Source organism: Podarcis tiliguerta (genome assembly GCF_965153285.1).
Source record: "Podarcis tiliguerta genome assembly, chromosome: 14".
Classification (NCBI taxonomy): Eukaryota; Metazoa; Chordata; class Lepidosauria; order Squamata; family Lacertidae; genus Podarcis; species Podarcis tiliguerta.
The window spans coordinates 25,454,785-25,472,520 of NC_139547.1; the positions used below are offsets into that span (position 1 = coordinate 25,454,785).

The 17,736-nt window shown below is 46.3% G+C and overlaps 1 protein-coding gene across 1 annotated transcript in view; it reads right to left on the reverse strand.

Moving 5' to 3' along the window:
- Positions 1-17,736, reverse strand: part of IGDCC3 (immunoglobulin superfamily DCC subclass member 3) — a 111,347-nt gene that overhangs the window by 89,122 nt on the left and 4,489 nt on the right. The window contains exon 2 of the mRNA XM_083411972.1: positions 4,518-4,823. Within this exon, the coding sequence (XP_083268098.1) occupies positions 4,518-4,823 (306 nt within the window). The remainder of the gene's footprint in view (positions 1-4,517; positions 4,824-17,736) is intronic.

A 17,736-nucleotide genomic window follows, 5' to 3' on the forward strand; every position in this document is an offset into this window, starting at 1 on the left:
GAACATGTCCCAGCAAGGCAAAAACACTCCCAATATTATGCAGGACCAGTGGGAAGGCTTGGGGAGAGTTCAAAGGGCCAGTTCGGTTCCCCACGTTCTGGGTTACCCTGCCTGATGGCTAAATAATATACAGTGGTACCTCGGGTTAAGTACTTAATTTGTTCCGGAGGACCGTTCTTAACCTGAAACTGTTCTTAACCTGAAGCACCACTTTAGCTAATGGGGCCTCCTGCTGCCATCGGAACACGATTTCTGTTCTCATCCTGAAGCAAAGTTCTTAACCCGAGGTACTATTTCTGGGTTAGCAGAGTCTGTAACCTGAAGCGTATGTAACCCAAGGTACCACTGTACAGAAGCCCTTCTCCAAATTAGGAGAAAGGGCCTTTTTCCTTGATAACTGTCTGGGTTTGAAGCATCCTCCGGAGAGGTGCCTGTCTAGCATCCACCTTGCTGAGTTTTAGTTTCTGGCTAAAACTTGTTTAATGCGTCAGGTTTCCCCATAATGTTGTTTGCTGCTGCTGTTGCTGCTACTTTACTGCTATGCAAAAGTGGCTTGGGAAAACATGTCCATTCAGCAAAATTGCATTAACCTGCTGGTGAATGTCATGAGGGCTTCTTGAAAATCGCAAACTGGTGCAGAAATGTGGCAAGCTGAGCTTAAGAATGGAAGATTGAGAAACTGGAATTGGCAGGTTCAGCCACCCTGACCCTGGGGACGGCCAAGGATTGGCCAACAACCTGGAGCCTGCCGTGAAGAAAACACCCAGAGAGATAAACTATACATGGAGCACGTCCAATCCAGAGAACCATGCAAGATGATAGACGGTGACATGAAAGAAATTTATAAAATTAAACATGGCACAGATGAAGTAGCTAGAGAAAAGTTTTTCTCCATTTCTTACAATGCTAAAACTCATAGACATCCAACGAAGGTGAATGCTGGAGATTCGGGACACATAAATGAATGGCTACTAGCCATAAGTTTTGATGCTTTTGAATTATGGTGCTGGAGGAGACTCTTGAGAGTCCCATGGACTGCAAGAAGATCAAACCTCTCCATTCTTAAGGAAATCAGCCCGGAGTGCTCACTGGAAGGACAGATCCTGAAGCTGAGGCTCCAATACTTTGGCCACCTCATGAGAAGAGAAGACTCCCTGGAAAAGACCCTGATGTTGGGAAAGATGGAGGGCACAAGGAGAAGGGGAAGACAGAGGATGAGATGGTTGGATAGTGTTCTCGAAGCTACAAACATGAGCCTGACCAAACTGCGGGAGGCGGTGGAAGACAGAAGTGCCTGGTGTGCTCTGGTCCATGGGGTCACGAAGAGTCGGACACGACTAAACGACTAAACAACAACAACACTAGCCACAAGAGGCAGCAATGCTGCTGAAGATCAGTTGCTGAAAACCTCTGGAGGTGGGGGGGAGTGTTATTGCATTCAGGTCCTGCTTGTGGGTTTCCCACAGGCATTTGGTTGGCCACTGGGCTCTCTGGGCCACTGGCTCTTCCTACATTCTTACAATGCAAACATACAATTATTCCGAAGATGTCCTTGGGCAATTGCTAGGAACCCCCTTACGATTTCTATGTGCTGAGACTTGATGGCTGTAACAATGCCGAAGCCTTCTCGGTTTTGCAAGACAAGTTAAAGATGATAAATTGCTCAACAGGATTCGCCATTAGTGCAATGCCTTGGATAAATTTCCCCTGAGCCTCCTGCAAACCACTGGGTGATGCTCCTACCTGCAGCAGGCGAATAGGAAAAGCCAGCAAGCAACTTATCCCCATCGCATAAGAGAGGGAGGTCAATTTTTAACATACCTTGCATGATTACAGTCCCAGAGCCCATGCAGTGCAGCTGGCTGTGTTTGAGTATGGAATCCCTCTAAGATAATACAACCTTCCAAGATTATACAGTAATCTTATAATTATGCAATAACAATCAGGGATGCATTGCAATGATCAGTGCAGATTTCCATGTCTTGCCTTTCAGCGAGATCTACTATTTTCTGTCCACGTACTTGAGAAATCATTTGGAGTGCTCTCTAGTATGTATCTTCTTTTGGAATGACCAAAGGTGTGTTTTCCATGAAGTAGTAGTAGTAATAATAATAATAATTTTATTATTATTTATACCCCACCCATCTGGCTGGGTTTCCCCAGCCATTCTGGGTGGCTCCCAACAGAACACTAAAAACAGAATGAAACATCAGAAATGAAAAACTTCCCTAAACAGGGTTGCCTTCAGATGTCTTCTAAAAGTCAGATAGTTGTTTATTTCCTTGACATCTGGTGGGAGGGCGTTCCACAGGGCGGGCACCACCACTGAGAAGGCCCTCTGCCTGGTTCCCTGTAACCTCACTTCTCGCAACCTCGGAGCTGGACCTCAGTGTCCGGGCTAAAGGATGGGGGTGGAGATGCTCCTTTGGGTATACTGGGCCGAGGCTATTTAGGGCTTTAAAGGTCAGCACCAACACTTTGAATTGCGCTCGGAAACGTACTGGGAGCCAATGTAGGTCTTTCAGGACTGGTGTTATGTGGTCTTGGCAGCCACTCCCAGTCACCAGTCTAGCTGCCACATTCTGGATTAGTTGTAGTTCCACTGCACATAACAGAACATGCACCCCATTCTCTTGAAATTGAAGCACCTCTTGTTTTTGGTGTTCCTAAATACTTTGGAGCGCAGTGACTAAAAAACCCCTCCCCTTTCAGTCTGATGCGGTGGCTCTAGGACACTAGGGATAGGGACCTTGCATGGACCCAGCTGCAGAAACAGTAATGGGTCTTCTGCCCCCTGCAACCCTGGACCACTACTCCCCTTTGATCCTGACCCAACCTGGCCTTTTCCAAGCAGCCTGATTCCAATCAAGATTAAGATCAGGTCATTCACACTGATCTCACCCAATGGCATACTTCTCCAGAGTCTTTTTCCAGGGCAAAATTCCAGCCTAGTAAGAGTCCCAGCTTCTCACACCCTCCCTCCTCCCCTCTTTCACTATAAAAATTTAAAAAAATAGAAGATCACTGTGTGGCTGGACAATGTTTATTACAGCATGTGGCTTTCCTGCAATCCACTGTGATCTGTTTCTCTCACCACCCCACTCAGTCCAGAGATACAACACCTATTAAAGAGGGTGGGAGGGGAAAGAGAGAGAGGGAATCCCTTCATTTAGGAACAGTCAAGGAATCCAATCATTGAGAAATGCAATAGAAAACTGACCGGATCCCTGCCTCCTGCGTTTAATGTGCAAATCTGAACATAGCGGGGCATATTTAAGGCCATATTCATAACCACACAGACAAAACAGTATCCATCACTTTAAAAAGTCATTGCTTACTCCAGAGAATTCTGGGAGCTGTAGTTTGTCAAGGATGCTGAGAGTATCCAGGAGATTTCTCCCCCCCCCCCCCCCGCACAGAGCTACAATTTTCAAAGGGATTTAAATGTATCTGTGAATGTGGCATCTGTGGACCTTTGGACTTCCCCAATGTTCCAGCACAGTTCTCACCAATAAAAACATTATCTAAAAATGTGTACAGTGGTACCTCGGTTTATGAACTTAATCTGTTCCGGAAGTCAGTTCTTAAATTGAAACTGTTCTTAAACTGAGGTGCGCTTTCCCTAATGAGGTCTCCCGCTGCCAGTGCCCTTCTACCGTTCGGATTCCATTCTTAGTCCAAGGTAAAGTTCTCAAACCGGGACACTACTTCCAGTTTTGTGGAGTTTGTAAACCGAATCGTTCTTAAACATAACTGTACTTAAACCGAGGTACCACTGTATTGACATAAAATACTTTCTTTAAAAACACACATTTAAATGTAGATTTTCTTCTATTAAATAATAATAATAATCTGCTAACTAAAAAGAAGAAGAAAAACCAACTTTCCTTCTGCACTGCAGCCCTAACTGCACACTATGGGATTCCCCACTCCAATCTTTGAGAAAGAAAAAGGAGCTTCAGATGTAGAGCCCCTCATCATGCTTAAAGGTAAAGGGACCCCTGACCATTAGGTCCAGTCGTGGCCGACTCTGGGGTTACGGCACTCATCTTGCTTTATTGGCCGAGGTAGTCGGCGTACAGCTTCCGGGTCATGTGGCCAGCATGACTAAGCCGCTTCTGGCGAACCAGAGCAGCACATGGAAATGCCGTTTACCTTCCTGCCAGAGTGGTACCTATTTAACTACTTGCACTTTGACGTGCTTTTGAACTGCTAGGTTGGCAGGAGCAGGGACCAAGCAACGGGAGCTCACCCCATCACGGGGATTCGAACCTCTGACCTTCTGATCGGCAAGTCCTAGGCTCTATGGTTTAACCCACAGTGCCACCTGCGTCCTTCATCATGCTTACTGTCACCCAAATACTGTCACCATTTAAAAACCTGCCCATTCTAGCAATTATAACCTGTGCTCCATCAACACCATCCAGCCAACTTAGCTACTGCACATCCATTAATGTCAAACAGTCAACAAAGGCAAAGTAAAGGATTTGCAAGATGGAGGAACCTCCTCAACTTACTTGCTGCTTGAATCCTGGCTTTGCGGCTCACCACCATCCCAAAGCGATTCCGAGCCATGCAGTCGTACTCGCCTTCGTCCGAGGACCCATCGCCCTTCAGTTTCTGGAAGTGGGAGAAGTACAGCGAGCCATTGGCGAGTGTGAAGGAGTCCTCTTTGTCCACCACCAGCACCCCGTTCTTGCGCCACGTGATGCTGATGGGCTGGATGCCTTCCACCTGGCAGTACAGCACCAGCGGCTGCTCCTGCACAGCTATGTGGTCACTGGGCTCGATGGCAAAGGAGAGTTCCGTGGAGCGGCTCAAGTCTGAAACACAGAGAGGAGGGAAGGGGAAGGAGAGGTCATCTCCAGGGCCACAGAGACACAGTCTTCCCCCCATGGCAGGGATCACCAACCAGGAAGCTGCCTTGCCAAGCGGGTCAGACCAGTGGTCCGTCTTGCTTAGCATCGACTACAGTGATTGGCCGTGTGGTACTCCAAAGATCTCAGGCAGCGTCTTCCCCAAATCTAGTTGGAAACGCCAAAGGATTGAAGATGGAGCTATCAAGATGTGGCCCTTCTCTTAGTGATTCCTCATGGCTCATAACGGAGAGCTAATTTAAATGTCAACATAGGAAGCTAGTCCAGTGTTAGCAACTCAGATATATAGGCTAATCGTCAAATGGCATCTTAAGCCTTGGTTACAGTCACCACAACGGAGTCTCTAGGCGCCTTTTTTCCAAGGAGATTTATTATTTATTATTATTTTCATTTCTATAATCCTTTCTGTTTTAAAGAAAATATCTCAAAGTGGTTTGCAACACATTAAAACATCAAATAGAACAATCCAGAATAATACAAATTCAAGCTTCAAGGACAATATTTCACATTCTTCTCTAAGTGACATTTTGCTGTCCCCATATTTTGATACCTGCTTAATATATATAGCTGCCCCACAGCAGAAGTACTCTAGGAAGTCAGTGTGGTGTAGTGGTGAGAGTGTTGGGCTAGGACCTGGGAGATCAGGGTTCAAATCCCCAGTCTGGAAGCTCACTGGGTGAGTCACTTGGAGTCAGTCAGAGCCTCTTAACCTACCTCACAGGGTCGTTGTAGGGATTAACTGAGGAGGGGAGTGAACCATGTATGCCTTGGAGAAATAGGTGGGATATAAATATAATAAGTAAGCTGTTCTGTTTGCCTGCTTAAGAAGGCTGGAGAGGCCAGCCAGATGGAGATGTCAGTCACCAACCTGGTATCCCCACATGGTCGCAACTGGACCCATGTTAGTCACAAAATGTGCCTGGCTCCTGGTTAATTTCAAGCACAGGAAGCTACGTGATCACTGAGTCACCCATTGGTCCACATAGCTCAGTGCTGTCCATAAACAGAATAAGATGCACAGGTAAGAGTTACTCAGGTCTGTCGTGGGACTAACTTGCAAGGAAGCCGGAAAGCCAAGTTTCAAGGTTTGCACCTGGGAATGCTAAAAATGTGTATGTGACCTGCAGAGCACAGGACACAGAATCCTGCAGCTGGGGGGGGGGGTTCATCTAGTTCAATCGCCTGCTTGAGGCAGGAAATCCAGAGTTAGAGATTTCCTCCTAATGTTCAATTGAAACCTGCCCTCTTGTAGTTTAAATCCAGTCGGTCTAGCCCAGTCCTTCACAAGAGCAGAGAACACATTTTTATGCTCTCCTGTGGGGAACCCCTCAAGTTTGGAAAGAGTGCTATTGCAACCACCCCCAGGCTTCCCTCCTCTAGGTTAGAGATGGGTCAGTTTCCGTTTCCCACATTTCCCCCCTCTTTAAATTCAGTTTTCCACATTTCCATGTCGATTTTTGTTTCCAAGAGTCCTCGTTAAAACCTAGCCGCATGAATTCAGTGCAAATTCATTCGAGTATACAATTTGGCCATTTGCATATGTAACTCTGACTGATATAAAGCATTTTTGACTGTCGGTTTCACCAATATGTGCAAACTTTACCTAAGTAGATGCATTTTTTGTACACACAGAGAACTGCATTGCAGGATGCTGAGTAAGGCAAATTTGAAAGGATGGCTGTATTGGGGTTCGCATTAAGTTTCAGAAAGTGCAAATTAGATGGATTCCCCTTTAAATGGAATCCAAGCTTAATTCCCAATATCCCAGCAAGAAATACGGTTCCCTTGGATCAATACAGCCCTGCTCCATAGCACCTATCTGCCTCGATGTTTAGAAGTACTAACCTTCCTGTTTACAAGACAGGCAGCTCTTTAAAGAGGGAGAGCAGAGGGAGGGAGGGAAATCTTAGATGAGTCTTTCCCCGACAGGATGAAGCTTGATGTTTTAAGATGCTTAATTGGTTAATAAAAGGAGGCGGACAAAGGCCATGTTTATTCTCAGCCTCCACTGCTCAAATGGAGTCGCCATTTGGAAAAGTTCCTGCAGCCTCACCTCTGACATGCAGCTCAGTAACCCAAACCCGCCTCTTTGTCTGCCCAAGTCCATCTGCCTCATCTCAGGTTTCACTCCATGCTGATCCCCTCGTAATCCAATTTAGGTTGCCATATATAAGGCGAGAGGGGGAATTCTGAAAGTGCCCAAGTCTCCCAAAGTAGATGGGTTCTCATTTCTGCAAAAGAGAAGCGACTAGCTCCTTTCAAAGCAGAATAGTGTTTATGGGGAAAGGTGAGAGCAATTCCATCTTTTGCCAAGCAGGCTAAGTTGAGGGCTGGGGAGCAGCCAGGCCTTAGTCAGCACAGACCAACAGCAGAGGTGGATTTAGGCAGTGCGACCAGTTCTGCCACACTGGGCGCCGAAACTATGACACAGCGAATTGAGCAGAACGGAAGGTGAGAGGTGGGGACGCTGAATTTTGGGCTGGCACAGGGCGCTGCTGAAATTTGAAAGACCAAAGTCTGCCCCTGCCAACAGAGATGCTCAGGCTCAGTTGAGTGCCAAGGGGGGCGGGCATTACTGCTGACACAGGTAGTACTGTCAAAACCAGAAAAGAGCCAGCTCCTGCTACCTTAAAGGTAAAGGGACCCCTGACCATTAGGTCCAGTTGTGACTGACTCTGGGGTTGCGGTGTTCATCTTGCTTTATTGGCCAAGGGAGCCAGCATACAGCTTCCAGGTCATGTGGCCAGCATGACAAAGCCGCTTCTGGAGAACCGGAGCAGTGCACGGAAACGCCATTTACGTTCCCGCTGGAGTGGTACCTATTTATTTACTTGCACTTTGACATGCTTTCAAACTGCTAGGTTGGCAGGAGCAGGGACTGAGCAACGGGAGCTCACCCCGTTGTGGGATTCGAACAGCCGACCTTCTGATCAACAAGTCCTAGGCTCTGTGGTTCAACCCACAGTGCCACCCGGGTCCCTCCCTGCTACCTTAGTCACCACTTAAAAGTGTTTGAAATTAGCCAGGCACCGAATGACTCCTCAAACCAAGGTTACAGTCGCCAAAACGGGATATCTAGCTGCCGTTTTTGAGCAAGACTGCTCTAAAGTTTTATTTTTCAAACGATGGACCGGCTGTGATGGATTCTTAATTAAACATCTGGCTAGTTCAGATGATAACCTTGAGCTAGATTAAGTACTTAAAGAACTTGTAGAAGGAAAGTCACTTGATCCAGGGACATCTACATCTATTTTAGCCTCTTCCTACCAGGGTTCGAAATTAGCAGGGAACCAGGCACATTTTGCGCCTAAAGATTCTCCATTTGCGAGAACCTAAATAAGTCTGGGTGCCATTTTTTTGCACCTGGCTGACACTCAAGGATTACTGAAATGTATGTGCTTTGAAGCCTCAAAGTGCCATATTTTTTGCTCTATAAGACTCACTTTTTCCCTCCTAAAAAGTAAGGGGAAATGTGTGTGCGTCTTAATGGAGCAAATGCAGGCTGCGCAGCTATCCCAGAAGCCAGAACAGCAAGAGGGATTGCTACTTTCACTGCGCAGCGATCCCTCTTGCTGTTCTGGCTTCTGAGATTCTGATCACTGAGCAGGGGACGGGAACACAGGAAGCTTCCTTACACCAAGTCAGGCCTATTGGTTCATCTAGCTCAGTACTGCCTACCCTGGCTGGCAGCAGCTCTCCAGGGTTTCAGGCAGGGGAAATTGGCAAACCTTCCTGGAGGTGCAGAAGTTTGAACCTCAGGTCTTCTGAGCAGAGGACAGTTGCTCTGTCACTGAGCGACACTTCGCTAAGCTCTGGAGGTAGCCACAGAGGGGGAAGAGTGGTCACTTGTCTCCTCAGCTGCCCAACATCCCCTGCCACTATTTGTAGGTTTGGCAATGAGGCAATGTGGGCGCTCAACTAGAGGGCACCTCCAAGCATGAAACCAAACTCTAAAAAAACCTCTTAAAAAATAAAATAAGGAATGTTTGGTTTAGAGATCAGCTTGGATTCGCTGGCAAAAGAGTGGCCTCAATTGAAATGAAGGCAATTTCGGATATGGATGAGATGTTTCGTCTTTTGCCCTTGAAGAACTGAAATACCACCCCAGGCCAGAGGCAAAAGGTTAAAAGTGGTTTTGGAGGTGGATTTGGAGGTCCATTTTCTTCTTCTTCTTTGTTTAAGGCAATTGTAAATAAGATTACACAATTAATGGAGAGGGAGGGAAAAGCCTCCATTCACTTCGCTGGAGGGGGAAAGATAATAATTGCGGCTAATTTCCTAATATAGCCCTGTTCACATCTTGGATGCCTATCAAATCTAATATCATGGTGCCAGAGCCCTGAGGCCAGTGGGTGGGAAGACAGATTTGAAGGAAGCCTTTTCAAATCAGGATGTGCAACACTGCAATAATATAAAACAGTTGTGTTATATACAGTTGTGCTATATACTTCTGAGCCCAACACAGCTGGGCTCAGAAGTAAGCCCAAGCAAGTTTAAATGGGTCTAACTCTGACCCAGGGCTGTAGCCTCCTATGCCAAGTTAGCTTCTTAAATAACTGGGAGATTCTTCATCAGTCAGTTAAGTGCTTGCTCATCTCCGCTCCAGCTGGGGCTTTGTCAAGGGAATTTTCTCTCCCTCCTTTTAAATCGCTTTTACCTTTTATTATGGCAAAGGAAAGGAGGGTGGGAGCGAGGAAAATGTAATTGACAATGTCACAATGGAGGAGGGAAAACTTCAAGACAGAAAACTCCCCCTCTCTGCCAGTTCTCCTGCGAGAAACATTTCATATCTTCCCCAACAATATGATGTGTGGCGACACAAACAGTTATTTAACCAAAAAATATCACCCAATATTTGATCAGAGAGAAAACAATTAGCAGGGGAAAGGCTGAACTCCCAGATTTATCTTGCAGAGAGAGGGAAAGGGGGGAGGGAGGAGGCTTGGGGGGTGAATGAGAGCTTTTCAATGCACTCTGAAGTTGATTTAATTATTGTTTTCCCCATCTTCCAACCCTCGCTTTTAACTGGGCATCTGCCGTTCCTTTCCACAACCTGAACAGCACCAACTATCACTGCACAGTATCAAGGTTGCAGTCGTCTGTGTACCCACATCTGGGAGTAAGCCCCATTGAATGTGGTGGGGGCTTACTTCTGAGTAAACTTGCAAAGGGTTGTGTTGTGAATGGGTTACCAGACTCCAGGAATCTTACCTCCTCCCCCAAAATGACACAATGGGGTTTTTGCTTCAGGAGGGACGCCACCCTAAATGCAGAACCCACCATTGCATTATTTTTTTTAAAAAAAAACCAACCCCTCCTAATATTTTTCAGATGCTCCAAAACTAAGCTGAAGCCTTCCCAGGTGTTAGCACTCCAAATACAATTGCTAAGGTGAAACAGGAAGGAATTTGTGGCGGGGGGGGGGGGCTCTACGGAGACAGCCAGAAAGAGATCAAACTAGCTCTGACCCTTTCTCTCTTTTTTTCTGCAAAGCTACAGGAGGCTCAATCAGGGATTCCACAGAGGGGCACCGTGAGAGGTTTGGTCATATGAAATCTATTTACAGCTACCGTAAGGGATCAGTCCTTGCACTGTCTAACATGGGGAGGTGGGGAATGAGCAGGGAGCATATTGGGATCTACTGGGAGATCTCTGAGTAATTCACAGTAGATCGGCATGTGGTTCTGACTCCTAATCTTCTAGCGATTCCAACTAGAAAGCTTCTTTATTTCTTTTTTAAAAGCACAGGGTGGTGAGGAGAGGGAGAAGAACATGAGTTTAGGTTCAAAAGGACCTGTGTGCTTGGTTCTGGTACTGATCATAATAACTGTTATTATATCATTATCCCATCAGATGTCAAAGAAATACACAGCTGTATGACTTTTAGAAGACATCTGAAGGCAGCCCTGTACAGGGAAGTTTTTAACGTTGGAGGTTTTATAATGTTTTTAATATTTTGTTGGGAGCTGCCCAGAATGGCTGGGGCAACCCATTCAGGTGAATGGCATATAAATAATAAAATTATCATCATCATCATCATCACCACCACAAACTCCTTAATTCTTAACTAAACCTCTCTTTCTTTCTTTCTTTCTTTCTTTCTTTCTTTCTTTCTTTCTTTCTTTCTGTACTTATTACTACATTTACTTTCCACCTAGGAGCTCAAGATAGTGTTCATGGCTCTCCCCATCCCCTCTTTTACTCTCACAACCACCCTATGAGGGAGCTCAGACTAAGAGGCATGCTCGGCCAAAGGTCACCCAGCAAGCTTGATGGCCAAGTGGGAGTTTGAATCCTGGTCATAGTCACAAAACACTCTAACTACTCCACCACATTGGCCCTTTTTGCACCTGGCTGTGATTGGTGGGCTCTGGGTTCTAGTGAGAAACAAGCAAACCAAGGAGATCCTGCATGCCTGAAGTCCACCATCCTTGGTCTAATATCTAATCCATGTATTGAAGACTCGCTTGAAGGCCTTTGGGGTTGGGTTTGCTGTGAGCAACCCTCTTCTAGGGCCTTGCTTTACAGTATGAGTAGGAAACCTTTTCATCTACAAGGGCCACATCTTCATCAGGATCAGCCTTGTAGGGCCAAATCAGACAAGTGGATGAGGCTGCCCACCTATCAGTTCCATGACATCACAGTGACATTACATGCAAGATACTTTGAAGTCCTGAAGCTGGGGCTTCTAAAGGAGAGAGTTTCTCCCCTTGACTTGGCAGTGGGTTGCAAGGATCCTCTGCTAAAATTACGGTATAATGGGGGAGGGAAATCCTCCCCTTTAGCAGGGGCTTCCAATGCACAGCCCTTCCTGATCCAGGCAGGGGTGTGCATCAGGATAAAAGGGAGGAGGTTTGTTAGCAGGGAATCCATAGTAGGTCTGGGTGGAAACCTCTATGAAATCAATGGAAGAGAAATTCCATTTTAGCAGATGGCTGCAACCTAAACCCCTTCCTGAATCTCCAGGGTTTGGGGAAGGGGTCTTTCCTACTTGGAGAGACCAAGGAGTCAACCGGAGAACTTTTTTGCACTCAAAACGCTGAGTCAAGACCCTTCCACACTCCAAACAAACAAAGGACACACTAGCACTAAGCATCATAGCATTAATGCTTCCCAAGATATTCTGTTGGAAACCTGCACTGAAGCTATCCCGGAGCTCTCTTAGGTTGAAGCTGCCCTGGGGAGCATGGCTGAGCCTCCTCCACAAGGGGCCATTGGCCAGTCCCTCTCTGCCTCTCTTTCTTTGAAAGTGCAATTATGGGCCCGCTCACTTCCTGCCCTGTTGCTTTTACGGGCTCGCAAAACACATGAAAACAATTATTTTTATCCTCCTGCAAAACCAAAACTTTCTAGACTCTTTTGGGTTGACTGGCCAAGGACAGGCTTTTTCATGAGCCGTGCTACATAATTTATTGGTTTTTTTAAAACTCTGTAAAGTTTTTTAAGAAAGAAAAAAAGAACTCCAGTAAAGTTCAGACCAGTTCGTGAGACTGAAGTAATTCCGAACTGACTCTTTCATGCACAAACCCCCTAATCATTTGGATTTAACAGATGTTTATAGTCCATAGAGAACTTGACTTGCTACAGGATACTAACAATGGCATTGTTCAGAAAATGGAAATAAGAGTGTGAAGAGGAAATAGCAGTTAGGGCTTGAATAGTTCTGTCCCCTTCCAAACTAAAGCTTATACAGTGATACCTCGGGTTACATACACTTCAGGTTACAGACTCCGCTAACTCAGAAATATTACCTCAGATTAAGAACTTTGCTTCAGGATGAGAACAGAAATCATGTGGTAACGGCGTGTCAGCAGCGGGAGGCCCCATTAGCTAAAGTGGTGCTTCAGGTTAAGAACAGTTTCAGGTTAAGTACAGACCCCCGGAACGAATTAAGTACTCAACCCGAGGTACCACTGTATCTTGATTGCATTTATATACCACCTTTTCCTCCAAGTTGCTCAGGACAACATACATGGTTCTCCCCCTCCTCATTTAATCCCCACAACAACCCTGTGAGGTAGGTGAGGCTGAGACACAGTGACTGGCCCAAGGTCACCCAGCAAACTTCGTGACCAAGCAGTCATTTGACCCCTGGTCACCCGGGTCCTAGTCAGACACTCTAACCACTACACTAAGTATTTAAAAGGCACCATCACACACACACCCCAACAACCAGTCCAATAATAAACTTCAAGTTGCAGTGGAAACACCAAACACACAAGGAAAGTCCTACTAGAGACTGCAAAGATGGGAAGAAATCAGGCTAATGGCCCATTTGGTCCAGAGTCTTGTTCTCACAATGACCATCCCAGTGTATCTGCAGAGATATGCAGGCTACTCTCCCCGGCCAGTGTTAGAAGCTCAGGTATATAAACTAGGCGCCAAACGGCTCCTTAAACCAGGGTTACAGTCACCAAGAGGGAATGCTTCATTGCCATGCTGGGTCCAGACAATTCGAACATCATATTTTTCAGTAAGACTTTTTGGGTTCCTGAAATTCATTCTGGTTGTGCAGATAAAATGTAATGGCTAGGATTCGACAGGATGTGTTGCTTGTGTGTGAAAACAGTCAAGATCCAAGGAGGCATGCACCTCCAGATGGTGGAGATGTCCCACATCATCCTGCCACCCAGGCATCTTCCCTTGGGTGCAGGTGGCCAATCACCAGGTGCAAAATGTGCCTGGTGAACTTCAAATGCTGCTCTCCCCACCTGAGATTCCCAGCAACTGATATTCAGAGACCTAGTATCTCCGAGAGTAGAGGTAACAGTGGCAAGTAGCCACTGATAGCCATGGCCTTCAAGAATTTATCTAATCCTCTGTTAAAGCTGCCAGACTTAGCAGTCAGCTTCGCATCCTGCTGACTGATTTTATATCTACTGCTAGTTTTACTGTTGCTACAATAATTGCTTTCGTTGCTGATGTTTCTGGTCTGTTTTATATTTGTTTTATGGTTCTCTTTCGCAGGCTTTCTTGAACATCTGACCTGAAGCTTCCAACCTTCAACTTTGCCGGACGCTGGGGGCTTCGCTCAAGGAAAATCCGGCACGTGGATCTGCTTGGACAAGCTGTTCCTCGGAGCTGGTGGAATGGGGAAGGCCCAACCCAGCAGTGGCTACCATGGGAACAAGATCCAGACCATCCCAACAGCAGCCACTGCGCCATGGCAATAAAGCCAGCTTCCCTTGATCTCTCCATGCCACACAAAGGAGCTGGTGTGGATCAGAAAGCCTGGTGGAGATGGCATAAAAGAAGAGAGTCTTGATGGACAGCCACTTCCAAAGGCAGCACGGAGGACAGCTGAGTTGACTTTGGGTTCCAAGGGGAAAAGACAAAAGGGGCTCCTGAGAGCAAAAGCAGGAGTAAAGAAAGACTAGAAAGAGAGAAACGCGGAATGGGAATTTTGTTCCTCCAAGATGCACCAGAAAAGCAACCCCAAAAGCAGCACTTTGGCTCACTCATTCACTGCATGCCCACATTTGTTGTTGTTTAGTCGTTTAGTCGTGTCCGACTCTTCGTGACCCCATGGACCAGAGCATACCAGGCACTCCGGTCTTCCACTGCCTCCCGCAGTTTGGTCAAACTCATGTTGGTAGCTTCGAGAACACTATCCAACCATCTCATCCTCTGTCGTCCCCTTCTCCTTGTGCCCTCAATCCTTCCCAGCATCAGGGTCTTTTCCAGGGAGTCTTCTCTTCTCATGAGGTGGCCAAAGTATTGGAGCCTCAGCTTCAGGATCTGTCCTTCCAGTGAGCACTCAGGGCTGATTTCCTTAAGAATGGAGAGGTTTGATCTTCTTGCAGTCCATGGGACTCTCAAGAGTCTCCTCCAACACCATAATTCAAAAGCATCAATTCTTCGGCAATCAGCCTTCTTTATGGTCCAGCTCTCACTTCCATACATCACTACTAGATCTTTTTTCCAGGAAGTCAGCAGAGCAGCTGCACCTAAAAGAGAGCTGCACTCGAACCTGGGAATGTTAACGTGTAGATCAGTCTCCCCTCAACCAGGTACCCTCAGGAGGTTTTGAAGTACGACTCCTATGGCCCCAGGCAATGGAAGCTGTAGCCTAAAACATCCGGAGGGCACCAGGTTGGGGGACAGCTGCTGTAAATAATCAGCTGACCCCCCTGACCCCATTCCCATCCACCTTTCTTTCGCTTCCAGCACAGCTCGGTTCACACGCCAGAGAACCAATCTGCTCCTTCCTTTTGTTAAGCTGGCTGTTTTGATTAGAAATGAGAGCGGATCCAATCTCGGCACTTTCAAATGCATTTCTGTGCCCAACGCCAGCTTTAATTTCATATATCATGTCAACGTTTTTTATTCGTTAAATGATACCCGGCGTGCGGTTTAAGCAGGGAGAAGGGGAGATACATATGGGGGTATTACACCAATTTAGGTGAAAGCAATCCCATTCCACATCAAAAACAAAACTAAACCCATGTAGGCAGAGGAATTAATGAAAGCTTAGACCCTTGAATAATTTAAAAAGTGAAGCCCTGGTTAAATATAAATGACAAGATTTAATTCTAGGGCTCTGACCGAGCAGGGTCTGCAGCTCATATCCTGTTCTGGTCCCTGAAAACTGGGCTCTGTGGAAGCAGACAAAAGCTGTCCATCACTCAAGACAAAGACAATTTTTTGGATTTATTTTTTAAATATATAGCGTCAAGGCTTGCAAGCTGTTGTAAACCTAGTGTTTCAAGTTACCCGTTCCTGATCCTTTATCCTTCAACTCAATTACTGAGATCCTCCGATGGGGCACTTCTGGAGGCTCCTCATAAGGCCCCTGAGATTTGATCAACCTTTACTAGGGACTCAGTCTTTTGCATGGCAGGCCCTGTCCTGTGGAACTCACTGCCAGTGGAGACTCAGCAGCAGGGCCAACCCAAAACATGTTGGCACCTGAGGCGAACCACAAAATGGCTCCCAGTTCCCTTCCAAATTGGAATCCCAGCTGCTAGGATCCACAGGGATCTGGTTTGCAACTGTGACAGCAGGATGCCAGACTCTGATCCAGCCTTTGGAAGCCTTGTAAGTCATTGCAGGAGAAGGGCTGTGAGCAACAGCAGACCGGAAACATTTCTAGGACCAAGCTGAAACTGTCAAGCTTCCCTGTTACTGTTTCCTTTTCACCAAGGGGTGAAATGCTGTTAATGCAATATTGTTATATTTCCAGTGCTGAAATGCTGGGAGGTTTTGTATATTGTTATATTTGCCATGACGCTGTTGTTTTATTACGTTATCATGAACTTTTTCTCGCAATGGTTGATTTTGAGATGCATTCCTGTTTTCTTTGTTGTAAGCCGCTTTGAGCAGGATTCTTTTTTGCAGAAAAAATGGCATGCAAATAAAATTGTGAATGAAACAACTTGGTTCACTGGTGGAACAACTTGGAATACCTTAGAGCTGCCGCCAGTGGAGTTCTGAGACCCTGCGTGAATCACAAATCAAATGTGGGAGGAGAATAATGCAATAATAATGCAATCCAACCACACAGATTTCCCTCCTTCAGGCACAGATACCAGTTCAGTGCCACAACAACCAGCGAAGGCAAGTGTTAAAGCTTGATCAGGACACAGGACATTTAAATGCTGCATTCACAAGAACATGCAATGGACAAGTGTTGAGTCTCTTCTGCGAAATGGGGTCATTAAAGATCTACTTTCACAAGCTGTTGGAAAGAGGAGTGCTAAAAGTGCACCTTTAAGTTGGCTAGACCACATTTTACTCAAAAGTAGACCCGTTAAAACTAGTAGAAGCAGGTTAGTAACGCCCATTTAATTTCCACAGTAACTGCTTTAACTGGCATTGGTGTTTTAAGTTTCACACGACAAATTAATATTTCCTACAAAGAGGACTGGGAGGTGAGCTCCAGGGATACCTCGATTCCTTTAAGCCACAAGAGATACAATCTTCAGGAAGATCAGAAAGCAAAACCATGCCCTGCAAAAATCAGGATTGCTTGTCTGTTGTTTTTCTACTCTTCCTAATACCCATCTAGCTGTCTGGTGGTTTGCATTTATGAAGGGTTCAGCTTTCAAGAGATTGTCAGATGGGGGGGAGAGAGAAAAAAGAATCAGCATTATTTCAATCATCTTAATTGCATACTATTATCCGCCCTGACATCATGACAGGCACGTGCTAATAAGCAGAGCTCCCTAATTGCATTTAGTTAATCAGCGCTTTGTACTTCACAAGGGCCACAATACACACTCTGCTCACCTTTGACTGCTGGAAGTGCAAGTGTTAGGGACCTTCGTTTGCTGAAACCCACAGCCTCATCCCTCTCATTATTCAGTTCCTAAGAGGCATCTCACCTCCAGTGAACAAAATACCCTCCTTTCCCTCTTGGTCTCTTTGAGACCAGCAGTGGGAGCTCAGAGGTCAAAGGCAGCTCTCCTCTGGGCCTCTGTCTAGCCCTTTGAACTCTCCTCAGGCCACACCCCTCACTGGCCCTGCCCCGCACCCCCAGAGTCTTTGCCTGGCTGGAATTTGTCCTTTGATCATGCTCCTTCTGCGTAGGAACTAGCTTGCTCTACAGTAGTAATATTCACATTCAATGCTCTGCACACTTTGGCCTCCCCATCAATGGCATGTGGCCCTTGGAAGGCTATTCAGGGAGAATGTGGTCCTTAGGCTGGAAAAGGCTCACCACTCCTGTTCCAGACAAGGCATCCCTTGCCTCTTCCTTTCCTTCTGCTCTTCCCCATTCCACCCCCAACTACTACTGTTTGAATTTAGATTGTCAGCTGCTTGCAGGCAGAGACCATGGAAAGCATTACAGGAGACCATAGGAAACTGCTCAGTTGATTTGCCCACCTAGACTAGTATTGCAGACTCTGGCAGGCAGCGG